Source organism: Cricetulus griseus (assembly GCF_003668045.3).
Source record: "Cricetulus griseus strain 17A/GY chromosome 1 unlocalized genomic scaffold, alternate assembly CriGri-PICRH-1.0 chr1_0, whole genome shotgun sequence".
In the NCBI taxonomy this organism is placed as follows: domain Eukaryota; kingdom Metazoa; phylum Chordata; class Mammalia; order Rodentia; family Cricetidae; genus Cricetulus; species Cricetulus griseus.
The window spans coordinates 150,812,635-150,828,588 of record NW_023276806.1 but is presented as its reverse complement, the minus strand read 5'-3'; the positions used below and the strand labels follow the sequence as shown (position 1 = coordinate 150,828,588).

The window sequence follows — 15,954 nt, the reverse complement described above, 5'->3', positions numbered from 1 at the left end:
GGTATTTTAGGAGAGAACCAAGTATGATACATGTTCCTTATTCCAAGCAACAGGTTGACTCTTTCAGAACAGTGATTCAGGGACTAATGCCTATGCTCTGTTTTCAGGAAAAACTGATAATCAGTTTGCAGCTTATAGGCTGTTACAATTTACTCTGATACATCTTTATATTTCCCCAAAATTGTAAAAAGCAGTCCTATAAAAAAAATACTATGTTAGTTTTTACTGATGGTTCTAATGGGAGAGCCGCTTGCATATGTTATTGATGGAAAGGAATAGGTGGAGCAGACAACTCTGGCTTCAGCTCAAATAGTTGAATTTCGAGCTGATGCAATGGTCTTTCAGCTCCTAGTAAATAATTCATTTAATTTGTATACTGACAGTCACTATGTCTTTAAAGCTCTTCAGATAATAGAGACAGTTCCATGCATAGGATCAAGTAATAGTCAAGTTAGAATATTATTTGAGCAAATTCAAAATGTTATTCACCTAAGAGAATTACCAAAGCTTATGGGTCACACTGGGAACCTATTAAATAAGGCCTTTCCCTGATTACTAGCCAAATGAAACAAGTCAACAGATTAATTAACAAGATTGGTTGATTTGCCTTAAATAGAGAAAGCTCTAAAGTCTTGTAACTTTCTTCATCAAAATAGCAAAAGTCTAAGAAAACAATTTGGCTTAACAAGAGAGTGCTTGTCAAATCATCAAACAATGTGAAATATGTCCACAATATCTTCCTATGGCTAATTTAGGGGTGAATCCTTGAGGTCTACTCCCCAATCAACTATGGCAAATGGATGTTATTTGCTGCAGAGTTTGGCAAGTTAAAAATATATACACTTGGCGATTGACACATATTCAGATTTCTTGATGTTATAAGTCACTGTTTTCATATGTTTTTGCTTACATGGGAATCACAGAAATTATAAAGACAGACAATAGAGATGGATATTATGATGAGGCATGTCAGTTATTTTGTACTCATTGGGAAAATGATCAAAGGCAGATAGATCCTTTGTGATCTATCCTTGTGATCCTCCAGGACAAGAAATTTTAGAACATGCTCATAACTCCTTAAAAACACAGCTTCTAAGATAAAAAGGGGGAGCTGTGCCCCCAGTCTCCACATGATGTGTTAAATCATGCACTGTTTATCTTAAACTTTTTTAAATGTGGATGCCAGTGAGCAATCAGCTGCAGACAGATTCTGGCATGATGGTACTCATCAAATTTCGCTCAGGTCAAATGGAGAGGTCAATAGAGGGGACCAGACCCCATAATTATCTGGGGTGGAGGGCATGTCTGTGTTTTCTTGCAGGTGGAGAATGGGGCGCGCTGGCCACCAGAGCGGTTGGTGAGATTCGTGGAGCAGAGAGGAATTAGACCTGAGACTTTGGGAGACTGACTGAACCAGCTGGAATGAAACACTGAACCTGTGTTCCTGAATCTTGAGGACATTCGACCTACGGCCAGAGGAAGAAAGGAGACACACACCAGTTCCAGTTTCATGATGCTTTCCAGAGCCCCAGCTTCCCTACAGATGGACTACATCCGCCTCTCTGAATCTGTGAGTGCTCATTCTGAAGCAGACTAAGAACCAGACAACAAACAGCTTGCCTTCTTGCCACATCTAGACACACAGAACTGTTTTGCCAGTTTTCCCATTGGGAAAAAGGACCCATTTAGGACAGTTGGATAATGGTATAAACCAGAGTGAATGGCAGAAGCCCCTTCACAATGCTTGGACAAAACGAGACTTGGACAAAAGACTTTTCAGTTAACATTCAAAGACTATGTATGATATTACAAACCTGATTTCAGAACTTTACAGATTTCAGAACTTTGAACTTCAAGAAAGAAATAGAAAGTTTCAAAGGGCATTGAGTCCCAGACAGGGAATAAATGGGAAAAAAAAAGGCTTAGAATTGTGAAATTATTCACACCCCACAGATTGTGAAAACATTGTCCTTTGATTGTATTGTAACTCATGCTAATGTATGTTCATGATGAAATTGTTAATATCTGTAACCTTGCTATATGTGTTATGCAAATGTTATTAGAAACTAGAAGTCAGAGTTCATTCTTACAGGAATGTAACGTTTGATTTACAGGCCTTAGGATAGAAGTATGTATAAGAGAGCAAACTTAAGTTGTGTCTGTACCAGAGGCACTGGAGGCATTCCCACGCAGATTTTAAAAGGCCATTTTAACCTTTATACGTCTCCATCTCCATCCCACAGGAGAATGTTTGCAGCCGTGAGAGCTCAGGTGCTGCTTCCAGGTGGATTTTTTCTGATTCAGGAACTCCTGGAGCTGGACCAGGCCCATTCCCATTAACCTGATTTGTTTTACAGAGACTGATTCCAGCCAGAGACAGGTACGGTTTTCCTTGCCTTCAGGGAAACCTAAGACAGAACACGCATGATGGAATGCGTGGTTCCATGACGGATCCCCCTGGTAGGTTGAAAGGACCCACCTAAGCCAGGTGCAGTCATCTGTCCTGTTGCAGAAGCAAGGGTTTCTTTTTATTAATTTAAGAGAGGGGAATTGTCGGGGACCAGGAAATTCCATTAAGGAATATCTTGAGGTACAAACCTCCGGTTCAGCTCCAGCCTACAATTGTATTACAGATGTGAGCTAATCTGCTATTGAGTGACATAGCCTCAGTGTAGAATGCCTCCTAGTTCGAGTCTCTACAGAACTAAGCATTTGAATAAGCCTGCACCAGGGCAGAGGGTTAGGTGTGTAAGTAACAAGTGAGGACAGGGAGAGTTAGGAGCTAACAGGCAGAGGAGTCGACAGAAGGAGAGAGAAATGGCCTCGTGGCAAGGGAAGCATGGTTAGGAAATAGCCAGGAAGATGCTGAATAAAGAAGAGATTCTAGTTTTGCAGCATGGAACTGAGAGCTCTCTAAAGATGACAATATGCCTGTGTTTGGTCTTTATCACCATCGGGTTGCTAGGAGTTTCCAAGTCCACACTCCTCCACTCAGGCTGAACCTCCTGGCTACCGTGGCTTGGGGCTGAGACATGCTGGGCCACGACGACTGCCTCTGTAGACTAGGATGGCCTCAAGCTCAAGAGATCCACCTGATTCTGCCTCCTGAGTGCTGAGATCAAAGGCATGTGCCACCACCGCCCAGCTAATTAATGCATTTTTAAACACTCAAATAAAATACAATTATGAAAACATTAATAAGAGCTATAAAATAGATGTGATTCACGCTAGTAAAGATCACTGGGCTCTCTCATGGGGAGGATACTTCTTGGACTGAAGCATGAAGACATATAGGAATGGGGCAAGAAGCAACAGGCTTAGAGTGGACACAGCAGACTCTGGCTGAGCACTGGGTTCAGGAATTAGGAGAAGCAATGAATCCAGAGAGCAGCAGATAACAATAAAGCAATGAAGCAAAACAAAGGTAAGAGGTTTCTTGGATGCCATAATTGAGTTTTTCTTTTTTGTCCTGAAGGGTGAAGAGGGAGTTTTCTGTCCCGCCTGATCTCTCAGCCATTTAGTCCCAAATAAATACACAGAGGCTTATATTAATTATAAAGTGTATGGCTGATGCTAAAGCTCCTATTTGGCTGGCTCTCTCTTAATTATTAACTCATTTCTATTTGTGTACTGACACGAGGCTGTGACTTACCCTTAATGCTCCATATGTTACTCCTTCATCAGCTACATGGTGTCTCTCTGGCTCTCTCTCTCTGCGTTCCTCTTCCCAGCATTCCTAGTCTGGTAGCCCCACCTATACTTCCTGTCTGGCTACTGGCCAATCAGCATTTAATCACCAACCAATAAGAGAAACATATATTCACAACATACAGAAGGACATCCCCCATCAGAAGGGGATAAAAATAATCACTGAATGTTTGCAACAGAAGGTTACAAACAAGAGTGCTACTGCAACAAAAATTTCTGTTGGTGATGTGGTGTGTGTGTGTACGTACATGCTCACAGAAACACATGGTATAAGCAATAAAAACACCTAGGATGTGGGTGCCCCTCTGTATGCCGTGAATACGTTTTATTACCATTGGTTAATAAAGAAGCTGATTTGGCCAGTGGCCAGACAGAATATAGTTAGGTGGGAAATCTAAACAGATTCAGAGAGAAAGAAGGCAGTCAGGGAGATGCCATGTTGCCACAGGAGAAGTAATATGCCAGAACATTACCATTAAGCTACAGCCTCATATTGATACACAGATTAGTAGAAATGGGTTAATTTAATTTTGAGAACTAGTTAGTAATATGCCTGAGAGATTGGCCAAGCAATTGTTTTGTTTGTTTGTTTGTTTGTTTTTGAGACAGGGTTTCTCTGTGGCTTTGGAGGCTGTCCTGGAACTCGCTCTGGAGACCAGGCTGGTCTCGAATTCACAGAGATCTGCCTGTCTCTGCCTTCCAGAGTGCTGGGATTAAAGGCGTGGGCCACCAACACCGGCTTTCCAATTGTAATTAATATTAAGCCTCAGAATGGTCTTTGGTGGAACTGGCAGGCAGGAGAGAAACCTTGTTACAATCTGGGAACAATTGTGGTGAAGGAGCAGGGTAGATACTGAGAACCAGCTTAATCTGAAGCATCCATCTTGGAAAATAGATGGGAACTAGTCAGTGTGAGCTGAAAGGCACCCAGCCACCCTGATGAAACTATGCTCCTTGCCTCACTGAAGTAAAGTCTCAAATACCAACATTCACTTGAGTGAGTCTAGAGAAAGTACCCAACCTTACGAGATAGGGGTGAAACAAGGGAGTAGTTGACTCCTATTCCTGGGCCCTACTAAAGTCGTGCTTGGGTTCTAACATTTTCCACTCGCTGTTCAGAAAAAGTAGAATTGAACTGAGTCACAAAATCCAAATTTGAACCTGCCCCAGCACTCCATAGCTAGGTAAGTTCAAGCCATCTTCTATCTTCATGAACTGGTTGCTTCCCCTGCCTTCCTACCAGACTACTCATCTGCCTCACAGGATGAGGCTGAACTGTCTGCCAGCTACTGCATAATGTAACCAGCATACATTACTGTAACTATAATTGATGAGTCCTAAATCTCTTTCAAGCTCCAAAGGGTTTTAGTGTTTTGAAAAATGATGGCTTAAGTGTTTAACTACATAGGAACAAAATTTGTCATTTCTCATCATAACCATGGCTCATTAGGCCCAAAATTGTCATTGGCAGAAAAACTCAAGGATATAGAGAAGGCTGTAGATTGTTGTCCTTGATGTCAGCTTCAAAGGCTGGTGAAAAAACACAACATGTTCTTGATTCATTTAACAAACATTGGGTTTAACCTGTGTTAAAAAGAAAAATTTTAATGATAAGCTTTGTGCTGTCTCCTTTGCTCTGTCTTTCAATGCAGCCTTGTTCTCATTTTAAGCTTACAATGTGAGCCTCTTTAATACTTATGGGACAGGAACAGAGGAGCTTACTGTATGGCTTTAAGAAGAAAGTACTTGGGAATGTCTCAGCAGCCACTCTTGCAGGTGTGCTGGGACAGTGGGATATAGTTTTTAGTCTTTCAGACTATGATAAAATAGTAACCACTCACCATCTGGCAGGGTCTGAACCCACACGGAATCTGAACCCACATGGAATCTCAATGTGTGCTGTTAGTTGCTGGCCATATTAGCTCCTTGATTCATCTGACAAAAAGCATTTTCCACTGTTGTAATCTTACCAAATGCTGACTTGGCATATACCTCTCCACTTCTATTGCTGTCTTCCCATTTGACTGGTCTTGATGTCCTAAGAGTGGAATTGAATTTTTCCCCCCACTCTGGACACACTTCCTGCATTGGGTAAGCTGGTTTCAACCTCTCCCTCATGTCCAGCTAGATGGCTGTTTTTGTAGGGAATCTGGCCTTCTGGGTAAGGCAGAATGATGTTCTATGACACAAACAAGGGTCTTTCAGAGAAGGGACTGTGGGCATGGAGGTGAGGGAAGACTTTGGAACTGCTCAGACTGCCTCAGTACACAGTAGTCTTCTCATGCTCTTCCCCACTCACTGGTGAAATGACAAACAAGGAATATTACAACCCTCTGCCTTGTCAGACAGAGTCCTTTCTCTAGCACTATTCCCAGCCTCCTCTGCTTCTCTGAGAATGTATCCATGTACCAAAACAGCACTGGAGATATTTTCTTGCAGCTGACAAAATATACTCCAGTGAATTCTGCTAAAGTCTCAGTAAACAGATCTAAGTTCTTTAACATGACACAAAGACTGGGGAATGGCCCAGCTCTGCTGGCTTTTTCTAGTGTTCCCAAACAGAGGTGTCCTTGGCAGGCCCTGCATGAGCACCACATTCAATTGCCAGAAAACAGAAAAACAGACTTACTGTTCCCTAGCTTTTGGCTGTGTTAGAATGTCTTCTGCCTCCCCATGCCTTTGCTGTGGTGTTATGATTGATTAAAAGCCCTAGGTGTCAAAGAAATGTGAGTTTGAGACCTAACAAAAAGCATGGGTCCTGGAGTAAGATAATTATGGATTTAAATTCCAACTTCAGTTGGGCAAATTTCTTAATCCCTATTTTAGCTTGTCAAGTGGAGCTTGAATACTTACCACCAAGGGTGGCTCATTGGAGAACCTACTTAAAGAGGGTAATCAAATGAATGGATACTCTTCCTGGTATCCCAAGATCCCAAACACCTCTCCCATTTCTAATGCTCCATAATCAGCCATTCCAGCCCCTTGGCATTGGCCAGCTGCTCATCTGGCTACCACATACCTCATTCACTTTATATAATGGATGGGCATTATTGCAAGATGCAAAGTGCTTCTCCTCTAGGATTTCCCAGACCTCTATGAAAATCATCAGGCTTCTATACTAACACCCCAGTAAGAGTGTGTTGCAACATAAAACTGAGGAAGCACAAAATTATCCCTGACATTTCCCCCGCTTCCTTCAAAAGTCTAACCTCCTAGAACTCTGAAAGAAGTCATGGGTTTGACCTGGGGTGCAGATGTAACACAAACAGTGTACAAGGGATTGTGATCTAATAGCCAATACCATCACTGCCAACCAATTGTAGCCATGGGGATTGGGGAATACTTCTGACAGTTTCCTATATTTTAAGAGAAACTTAAAAAAAAATAATCAGGGTGGCATGGCAGTTCACAATGTCTGTAACTCCAGTTCCAGGGTATCTGGCATCCTCACACAGACATACATGCAGGCAAAAATCCAATCTACGTAAAAATAAATCTTTAAAAAATCAGGGTGAAAAATAAGGACTATGTTAAATTTATTATTACCTATTGTTTTATTTTCAAATTAAGTATTCACAAATTTATTAAGGAACAAATGGAACTAGAACCTGGAAAGCAAGACAATTCTTGTTCTGGTGTTCACATACTGAGAAACTAGACAAGTACAGAGGTTATGATATTAGGTTACAGTAGCAGAAAGCCTGACAGATGTAGGTTTACAGCTCTAGCCTGTCAATCAGAAAGCTGAGATTTTTAGCTCTCCAGGTGACTGTGATCTATGATCTATGATACAGTAGGAGAATCATCAGAGGGGAAATCAAAGAACTATGGAGAGCTGACACACCTGGGCCAAACTTGGCATTCTCTGCCATTTATAAATCACACAGTCCTGCCCACACTATACTCTGAATAGGGTGCTCTCTGGTGATTAATTCACAAGGACCATTCACAGATATCTTGTGGCTGTGAGTACATTTTAAGATTTAAGGGCAGAGGTTGATTGTTATAACTTTTAAATGATTTACCTTATATATGAGTGAGATCAGAGGTTTGTCCTCTCCTACAATGAGGGTCCTGAGAATTGAACTCAGGTTGTCAAGCTTTGTGGCAATCACCTTAACCTTCTGAGCCATCTTGCGGCTTTCTTTCTTTCTTTCTTTCTTTCTTTCTTTCTTTCTTTCTTTTTTTCAAGACAGGGTTTCTCTGTGGCTTTGGAGGCTGTCCTGGAACTAGCTCTTGTAGACCAGGCTGGTCTCTGACTCACAGAGATCCTCTGCCTCTGCCTCCCGAGTGCTGGGATTAAAGGCGTGTGCCACCAACGCCCGGCTGCTGCTGCTGCTGCTGCTGCTGCTTCTCATACTTTGAGAAGTCCGTCAGCACAACATTTAGAAGATAGAAGCATTGAAATTTAAGTAGCTAACTCAGTAAGTAGACTTGGGGCCAGGCTGAAAAACAAATCAGGAAGCTTATACTTAGAAATTTTAAGAACTTCCTTCCAATGGTTTCAACTATTGAATGGTGTGCACAATTCAGCAGCACTGTGCACACTCATGACACCATCTATCGCCACAACTTTTGCATTCCCCAGATTGGAACTCTATCCATTAAACTGTTGGTGTCTTTTACATTTTCTTTCTGTGGGATTTTTCTTCCCATTGGATTTGCATGAACTCATTTTCAAATTACAGAGGCAAATAAATCCCTTTGTCTTTCTTCTACCAACTCTCTCTGTATGTTTAACTACTCACAGAGTTTTTTGTTTTGTTTTGTTTTGTTTTTATCAGTGTGTTCTGAAATTTAAGGTTTTTTTCACAGAATGGTAAAACTTTAAAATTCTATTAGCAAATCTTACGCTTTCTCTGTTTTCATCCTTGAAATCCTTCACCATATCAATGTTTTTTAATACATTCCATTTTCTTTGGAGACAGGGTTTCATGTAGCCCAGGCTGGCCTCAAACTTGGTAGCTAGCTAATGATGCCCTTGAGCTTCTGATCGATCCTCCTACCCTCACCTTCTAAATGCTGGGATTAGAGGTATGTGCCACCCTGTGAGATGTCTATGAGCCCCAGGTTTATTCGTTGTAGTGTGGACCAAACCCATGCCTTGGTTCCACCTACCAAGCACTCTACAGACTCCCCACCTCTTACACCTTCGTCTATGTTTTGTTAACATACATTGAAATATCTAATCTATGTAGGGTTTAGATCTGTCTTTCCCCAAAACTGCTAATTAGCTATTCTAATATCAATTATTGGATTTTCTCTACAGTTAGGTCGTAAATCCCTGAAGAAGTAGGCATATTTATCAAAGTAAACCTGGCCACCAGGTTCTTCCAGCCTCCCTCAGGGACTTCCTGTTACAGGGTATGGCTGGCTTAACCCGCCCTCTCCCTCCTTCCCCCAACTCTTCAGCCCAGGGGCTGGCCACCCTTCCCTATATAATCCAAACATTTTGGTTACCTGCTCTCTTCCCCCTGCTTTAACTTTTTGCCCTCATTGCTGCTGTTCCTGCCCCTCCTCCTCACATGGCTCAGGGTCATGTCCACTCTAGACTATCCCAGATGTCCCTGTCTCTAGCTATGCTCACCCTTTTATCAACAGTAAACTTTCTCCTCCACAATACCTAGATGCAGTAATGTCCTTCCTATTTATTGATTTAATTTACTTATTTATCATTCACCTACCCATTTAAACGAGTAAATCTTTCCACGCTAAACTTGTGTGCGGGTAATTTATCTGAGACCGTCACCTCCGAGTTTAAGTAACACTACGGTGTTAGGACTTACTACAGTGCAACCTGTCATGGCCATTTGACGGCGGTTGATGGCTTTCCATTACACGCAGGCACCACTAATTATGTAACCAACCACTTTTACTAGACACGGTTAACAGTTGTTGCTCTTTTGTGCTAGGCAACACATATAGCTTTAGAATAAATTAAACGAATTCTCTGCTTCAGGAGCTCGTGTTGTGGTCACTGTCTGCTATCCAGTAATTCTTCTGATTAGTTATACATTTAGAACACTATATTTGGCCGTGCTCAATCATTCTGAGGAATTGGCAAGAACCCTGTCTGTCGGGGGTCTAGGATTAGCCAGGCGAAACCTTGGAACTACACCAGGGGGCGCAGTTTCCCACATCCGGGTCGGTCACTTCCGGGTAACACCGCAGGTTGGGCCCGGACTAAGCGGAACCTTTCTGAAGTGCCTCCAGTAAACAAGCGCAGCCGGGACACTTTAGGACAACGCACACCATTCTCCGCGTGCTGTTTGCTTGGAGCAGCGGGGCGGATGTGAACTTTCTGTTGACTTCTTCCTTTACCCCGAGGGGAATGGACGTGCTGGCGGAGGAGTTCGGGAGCCTCAGCCCGGAGCAGCTGGCTGCGCCGATCCCGACTGTAGAGGTAAGCGCCGCGAGGACAGGCAGCGGAAGAGGCTGGAGGCGACTCAGGAGGCGTTGCCGGGAGAGCACGGGTGCCGGCGGGGGCGGGCCCGAGGCTTCTGCGCATGCCCAGAGCTGCGCGCGTGTGAGTCTTCGGGTCTGGGTCTGGCGTGTCCCGGGCTAGGAACCTCCGCGAATGGCTCTCGGGTGAAGCCTTCCTAATGCCGGTCTGCACTGTCAAGAACTGGCCCTCTTATTCTTCCTTGGGGAACCGGAGTCATCTTGGCGCTGTTCATGAGGTCCCGGCTTTGGTGCCAAAGTTAATGTGAATCCCACGCCGGCCATCGTATCGTGTTCCTTTTAGCTCAGAGTTTTTTTTTTTTTTTTTTGGACTGCAGACGTATTTTAAGGATCTTGAATATTTCCGCCAGTTTTTGATCTTGTATTTTCTGAGGGGCGCTATATCGGATTCTCAAAAGTTAATAATTGCTACACAGTGAATTGCCTGATGAAGTTCAGTTACTGACATGATTAAATCCATCCTGAGAAGGTACATACAGTCCCTCTGAGCCTCGAAATCTTTGGCATAGAATGGGAGAATTAGCATTGAAGATGATCAGGGGAGAAATTCAGGCAAAGGGACAGGTTATGCCTGACCTTCAACAATACCATCAGGTGTCTCTGAGGAACTGAAATAAATCCAGTAATAGTGGGGAAGTGGGAGAGTTGATAGAAAAGATGAAGGTAAAAGGAGGTACCTTTGAAGGGTTAAATAGGGAGGTGACATGACCAGTAACTGTACTGAATGATAAACCTTCTTAGGGCACAGAGAGGTAGTGTAAGGGTTGAGTATACCACTGGCTGCTCTTCCAAAGGACCCAAGTTTTGTTCCCACTATCACACTTAAACAGGGAGTTGCATATAAACAGGGCTTGGGGGCCCATAATCCCAGCATTTGGAGTGTGGAGGTAGGTGGCTCAGACTGAGTTCCAAAATTCTGTTAGGGAAAGTACACAGTATTTATGTTTGTGTTCTGCTTATTTCACAGTGTTTCACTACTCCTAATCAACAGGAGCTGCTCACAGGCATGTCCAACCTGTAGTTCCTGTAGCTAAGAGTAGTTAAGAGCGGTGGCCCAATACAAAATTGTAAACTTAAACTTAAAACTTTATGAGGGTATTTTACTTTTTTTCTCTTTGAAATTTTTTTGTAATGGTCCTCAAGTGTGAATTTTGTAGATCACAGTATTGTTTTACAGTGTTAATGTAAGGAACCTCCTTAAAGTTCCTTACAGTCATCTTTAACTGCAGCATCAGCTGAGACTCTCTGCATCTTCCACACAGGCCTCACAATGCTTTCTGCTGTTTGTGTTCCCCAGCCCTGACTCAGCATTGAACCATACTACACTAGCTCACCTGAAACTGCTGTCATATCTTATCCACTACCTTAAGACTCTTCCATGTATCCACCCTCCTGGCCTTGTCTAACCCATAGCGAGGCATACGTATCCTCAGTGTCCTCAAGTCTGCCAACTTCTGAAAAGTTTCTATACCCTGATAAGCCTCTCCACCAACCCAGCAATCCAAATGGGACCAAATCAAACTGAATTAGAAAGAGCCCTGTGCACACCTTTATCACAGTGCCTGCTAAGTGTCATTGCCTTTGCTTACATGCTCCTTTATTATGTTAAAAACTCCTGAAGTCAGGAAGCATGCCCATCTGTTCACTTGTTTTCAGTTGCCAAGACATCACTACCAAGTAAGTACTCAAGAAGATCAACAAATATTTGTTATCAGTCAGTAATAACTGGCCCTCAAAGCTTGAATAACTTCTCCTACCATGATTTAATATGAAGGAAAAGCCGGGCGTTGGTGGCACACACCTTTAATCCCAGCACTCGGGAGGCAGAGGCAGGCGGATCTCTGTGAGTTCGAGGCCAGCCTGGTCTCCAGAGCGAGTGCCAGGATAGGCTCCAAAGCTACAGAGAAACCCTGTCTCGAGAAAAAAAAAAAAGAGAGAAAAAAATATGAAGGAAAAATACACTAGAAATGATTAACTCAAATAAAATGGAGCTCCTGTCTAGAAAGTTGTAGAGGGAGTATCAGTTAGAAAGTTGAATAGTGAATAGCTAAAAGGAAATGACATTTTCATTTAATTCATCTTATTAAATATTGCTCTAATAAGTACTGTTCAGATTAATCTTCATTAGTTCAGCAATGAAATTGTAGTTTATTTCACAAAACTGAAAAAAAATTAGTATAAATAAGTGCAATGCTAATTTATGAGTCTCTGGTGTCATTTTAGGCACTTCTGTTTAGTTTTTCAAGACACAGATTCTCAGTGTAACTTTGGAGCCTGTCCTGGAACTAGCTCTATAGACCAGGCTGGTCTTGAACTCACAGAGATCTGCCTGTCTCTGCTTCCTGAGTGCTGGGATTAAAGGCCTGCTCCACCACTGCCTATCGATTCTAGGCACTTCTTTGGCAAAGTCAGTAATATTATGGTTATTCATTTAGGAAAAAATGCCAAGACCTCAGAACCCCACTACAGAGACTAAGACTGGAAAAAACAACTGACAGTATTAGAAACACAATGGACTGTGGCAGATACTGTAGGAAAGATTTATTACCTTTCCAAGGAAGTCATATCATGGATACACAGAATTTAATCTACAAATAGGAATGCGGGGAAAAAAATAGAAGAAAGTAGAAATATACAAGAGAAAAGAAATCTCAGAATAAGTAGAATAAGCAATGGTGGGAAAGAGGCTGGAGAAATAGCACTGGCCAGATTTGGTAAAACAAACACGTTGAAGACTTTAGATTTTAATCCTATGTTTAGTCCAGGTGGTGGTGACACATGCCTTTATTTCCAGCACTAGGGAGGCAGAGGCAGGTGAATCTCTGTGCCAGCCTGGTCTACAAATAGAGTTCCAGGAAAGCCTCCAAAGCTACATAGAGAAACCCCGCCTTGAAAAACAAGACAACAACAACAATAAATTCCCATGTTTAGTCACTGTTTATTGCTATGAAGAGACACCTCGACCAAAGCATTTAATTGGGGGCTTACTAGCAGTTTCAGGGCTTAGTCCGTTATCATCATCATAACAGGGAGCTTGGTGGCATGCATGATGCTAGACAAGTAGCTGAAAACTTTACATCCTGGTCTGTATGCAGGCAGAGGGAGAGAGAGAGACTGGGCCTGGCATGGGCTTTTGAAAGGTCAAAGCCCACCCACAATGGTAAGCTTCCTCCAACAAAGCCATACTTCCTAATCCTAATCCCTTAAGGCAGTTCCACTCCCTGGTTACTAAGCACTCAGATATATGAGCCTCTGGGTCCTTTCTTTTTTGGTGGTGGGAAGTGGAGAGGTGGAGGGGGGGGCGCGTGGGATAGGGTTTCTCTTTGCTGTGTAGCTTTGGCTGTCCTGGAACTCACTCTGTAGACAAGGCTAGCTTTGAACTCAAGGAGATCCACCTCCCTCCGCCTCAGGGAACACTGGGATTAAAGGCCTGAGCGATCACCGCCCTGGCTCATCTGGGTCCATTCTTACTCAAACCACCATACTGTAAGTGCAAAGGGCAGTGATTCCTAAATTTAAAAGTATTTCATGGCCGGGTGTTGGTGGCTCACGCCTTTAATCCCAGCACTCAGGTAGGTGGATCTCTGTGAGTTTGAGAACAGCCTGATCTACAGAGTGAGTGCCAGGATAGGCTCCAAAGCCACAGAGAAACCCTGTCTCAAAAAACCAAAAAAAAAAAAAAAAAAAAAAAAAAAAAAGAGTATTTCATGGAGTGATAATTATGTTTAGAATTCTTATGCCTTCTATTACCTTCCATGAAGTCTTCACCAAGTTAATGTTGTTAATGCATTCTCTCATTTTTCTTTGTGGAGTCATGATTTCATGTAACCCAGGCTAGACTTATATACTCAAGGCTGATCCTGAACTCCTGGTTCTGCTAAGCCCTAGCAATTAGATAATGCTACCACATGCCTGGCTCAAAGGTTTGAGTAGTTTTAAAAGAAAAAGCTAATAGACAAGGTGATTGTGGAATCACCCAGGAGTTGGGGTGATTTAAGGGAGGGAGGGAGGGCTTCCCGTTTTCTGGAGGAGATTAGAAAGTGTGTGCTTGTAGCAGACAGTGAACTTTCCACTACAGACTGTGTACTCCTGCCTTTGCGATAGGAGGGATTTCACTGGGCACCCAGGGAAAATTTTGAAATATGGGAGCAGAAAATTGAAAAGTTCGATTAGTATATAGGGTTGCTGAAACAAAATACCACAACTTGAGAGTATAAAAAACAAGTGTGATTTCTCACATTTCTGAAGACTGAAGTCCAAGATCAGTCTTACAGCAGAGCTTCTTCCCTAGTGTCTGCTGGTTTGCTAACAGTCTTTTTTGTACAGAAGTATTGTTGTTCTTTTGTAAAAGTTTAAAAGTTAGAAAAGTAGAAGCCGAGAGATGAGGCTAGCACCGGTGCAATGGAATACTAACTAGAGAGCATAAAGAGCATATTAATTATAGAGTTTATTACGGCAGGAGAGCAGAGAGGGGGAGAGAGAGAAATGGGAGAACAGAGCACAGAAGAATTAATGGTGGACCACCCAAAACAGAGAGAGGAGAGGGAGAGAAAGGGGGAAAGGTACAAGCTTTAAAGGGAAAGCCAAGCATGTGCAGAGTCCTCACACAGGTCCATAATGCATCACTGTGTGTATCCCACCCATTGTCAGGGGGCGGGATCTGACGTCGAGTTCTCAAGACTACTTCCTGCTGACCTAGTGGGCATTGACTATCTTTGGGGGACCTGAGAAAGCTGGGGTACTGCCACGTCCTGGGCTTCCTGGGGTAGCTGGTTGCTCCATCATAGTCCCAAGCTCTGGCACCTCTTAGACCTGTTTGGGTGGGTCCAATTCAGCTCCCTGGAACTTACAAGAATCCTTAGAGTTTGTGAAAACATAAGTATTATTAAGTGTTGTACACATTAGCAGCATATTTATGTTAGAATCAGCTTGACTGATCCTATTTTAAAATTGACAGATATTTTCTTAGCACAATGAAAAGCACCTTAATCAGAATTCAACGTCCTTATTCCCTAACCAGCCACATCTTAACAACCCACCTTTTAAAATAATAAGTAAAGGTGGGAATGAAAGGTTCAGGCATTAATGCTGACCTGCCTGTACCTCTTTAAGAGACAGACCCCACCCGCTGACAGTGGGTGGGGTGAGCACAGTGATGTGTCACACCACTTATTATGCAGTTCGTCACTTATGATGCAGTTCGGAGCTGTGTAACTTCGTAGGGACTCTGCACATACTCAAGCTCCCCCTTTTTAAGCCTGCGCCCCCCTCTTGTTCTCTCGTTTCCGGTGGTCGACCACTAAGTCACTTCTCTGTCTTCTCTTTACTCTTTCTTCTGTCTGCTCTCTCTCTTTCCCTCTTCCTCTTCTGCATCTCTCTTCCACTCCCACTCCTGCTCTCCCTCCCTCACCAGTAATAAACTATAGTTACTGTATCTCTCCTTCTAACCTCATTTTGCACCTTTTTTTTTTATTTTTAAACTTAAACAAAATAACAAGTATCACCCTGACATCTGTCTTCATCTTTACATGATAGTGTCCGTGAATGTGTCTGTCCAAATTCCCCTTTGTTATAGGGGCACCAGCCACATTGAGTTAGTGTTCACCAAGTCATCCACAGTCTTGTAGGCCAGGCCACATAGAAGTCAGCATAGGAATTTAATTCAACCTGTAATCGTTTTTCTTTTTCTGTTTAATCGGATATAATGGAACATAATATTGCACAGATATTGAGTGTTGGTTGCTTTGGTTTTGATACTTGCAGATACCTAAGCAACAGTTACCC

General features: G+C 42.8%; 1 protein-coding gene across 2 annotated transcripts in view; it reads left to right on the top strand.

Moving 5' to 3' along the window:
- Positions 1-9,931: 9,931 nt before the first annotated feature.
- Positions 9,932-15,954, top strand: part of Polr3b (RNA polymerase III subunit B) — a 108,271-nt gene continuing 102,248 nt past the window's right edge. Inside the window, exon 1 of one of the 2 annotated variants that reach the window (XM_027392506.2) lies at positions 9,932-10,111. In XM_027392506.2, the coding sequence (XP_027248307.1) occupies positions 10,040-10,111 (72 nt within the window). In that variant the 5' untranslated portion in view covers positions 9,932-10,039. Of the gene's footprint in view, positions 10,112-10,253; positions 10,640-15,954 lie in introns of those variants that run through there. The other variant, XM_027392507.2, reaches the window with a different exon arrangement.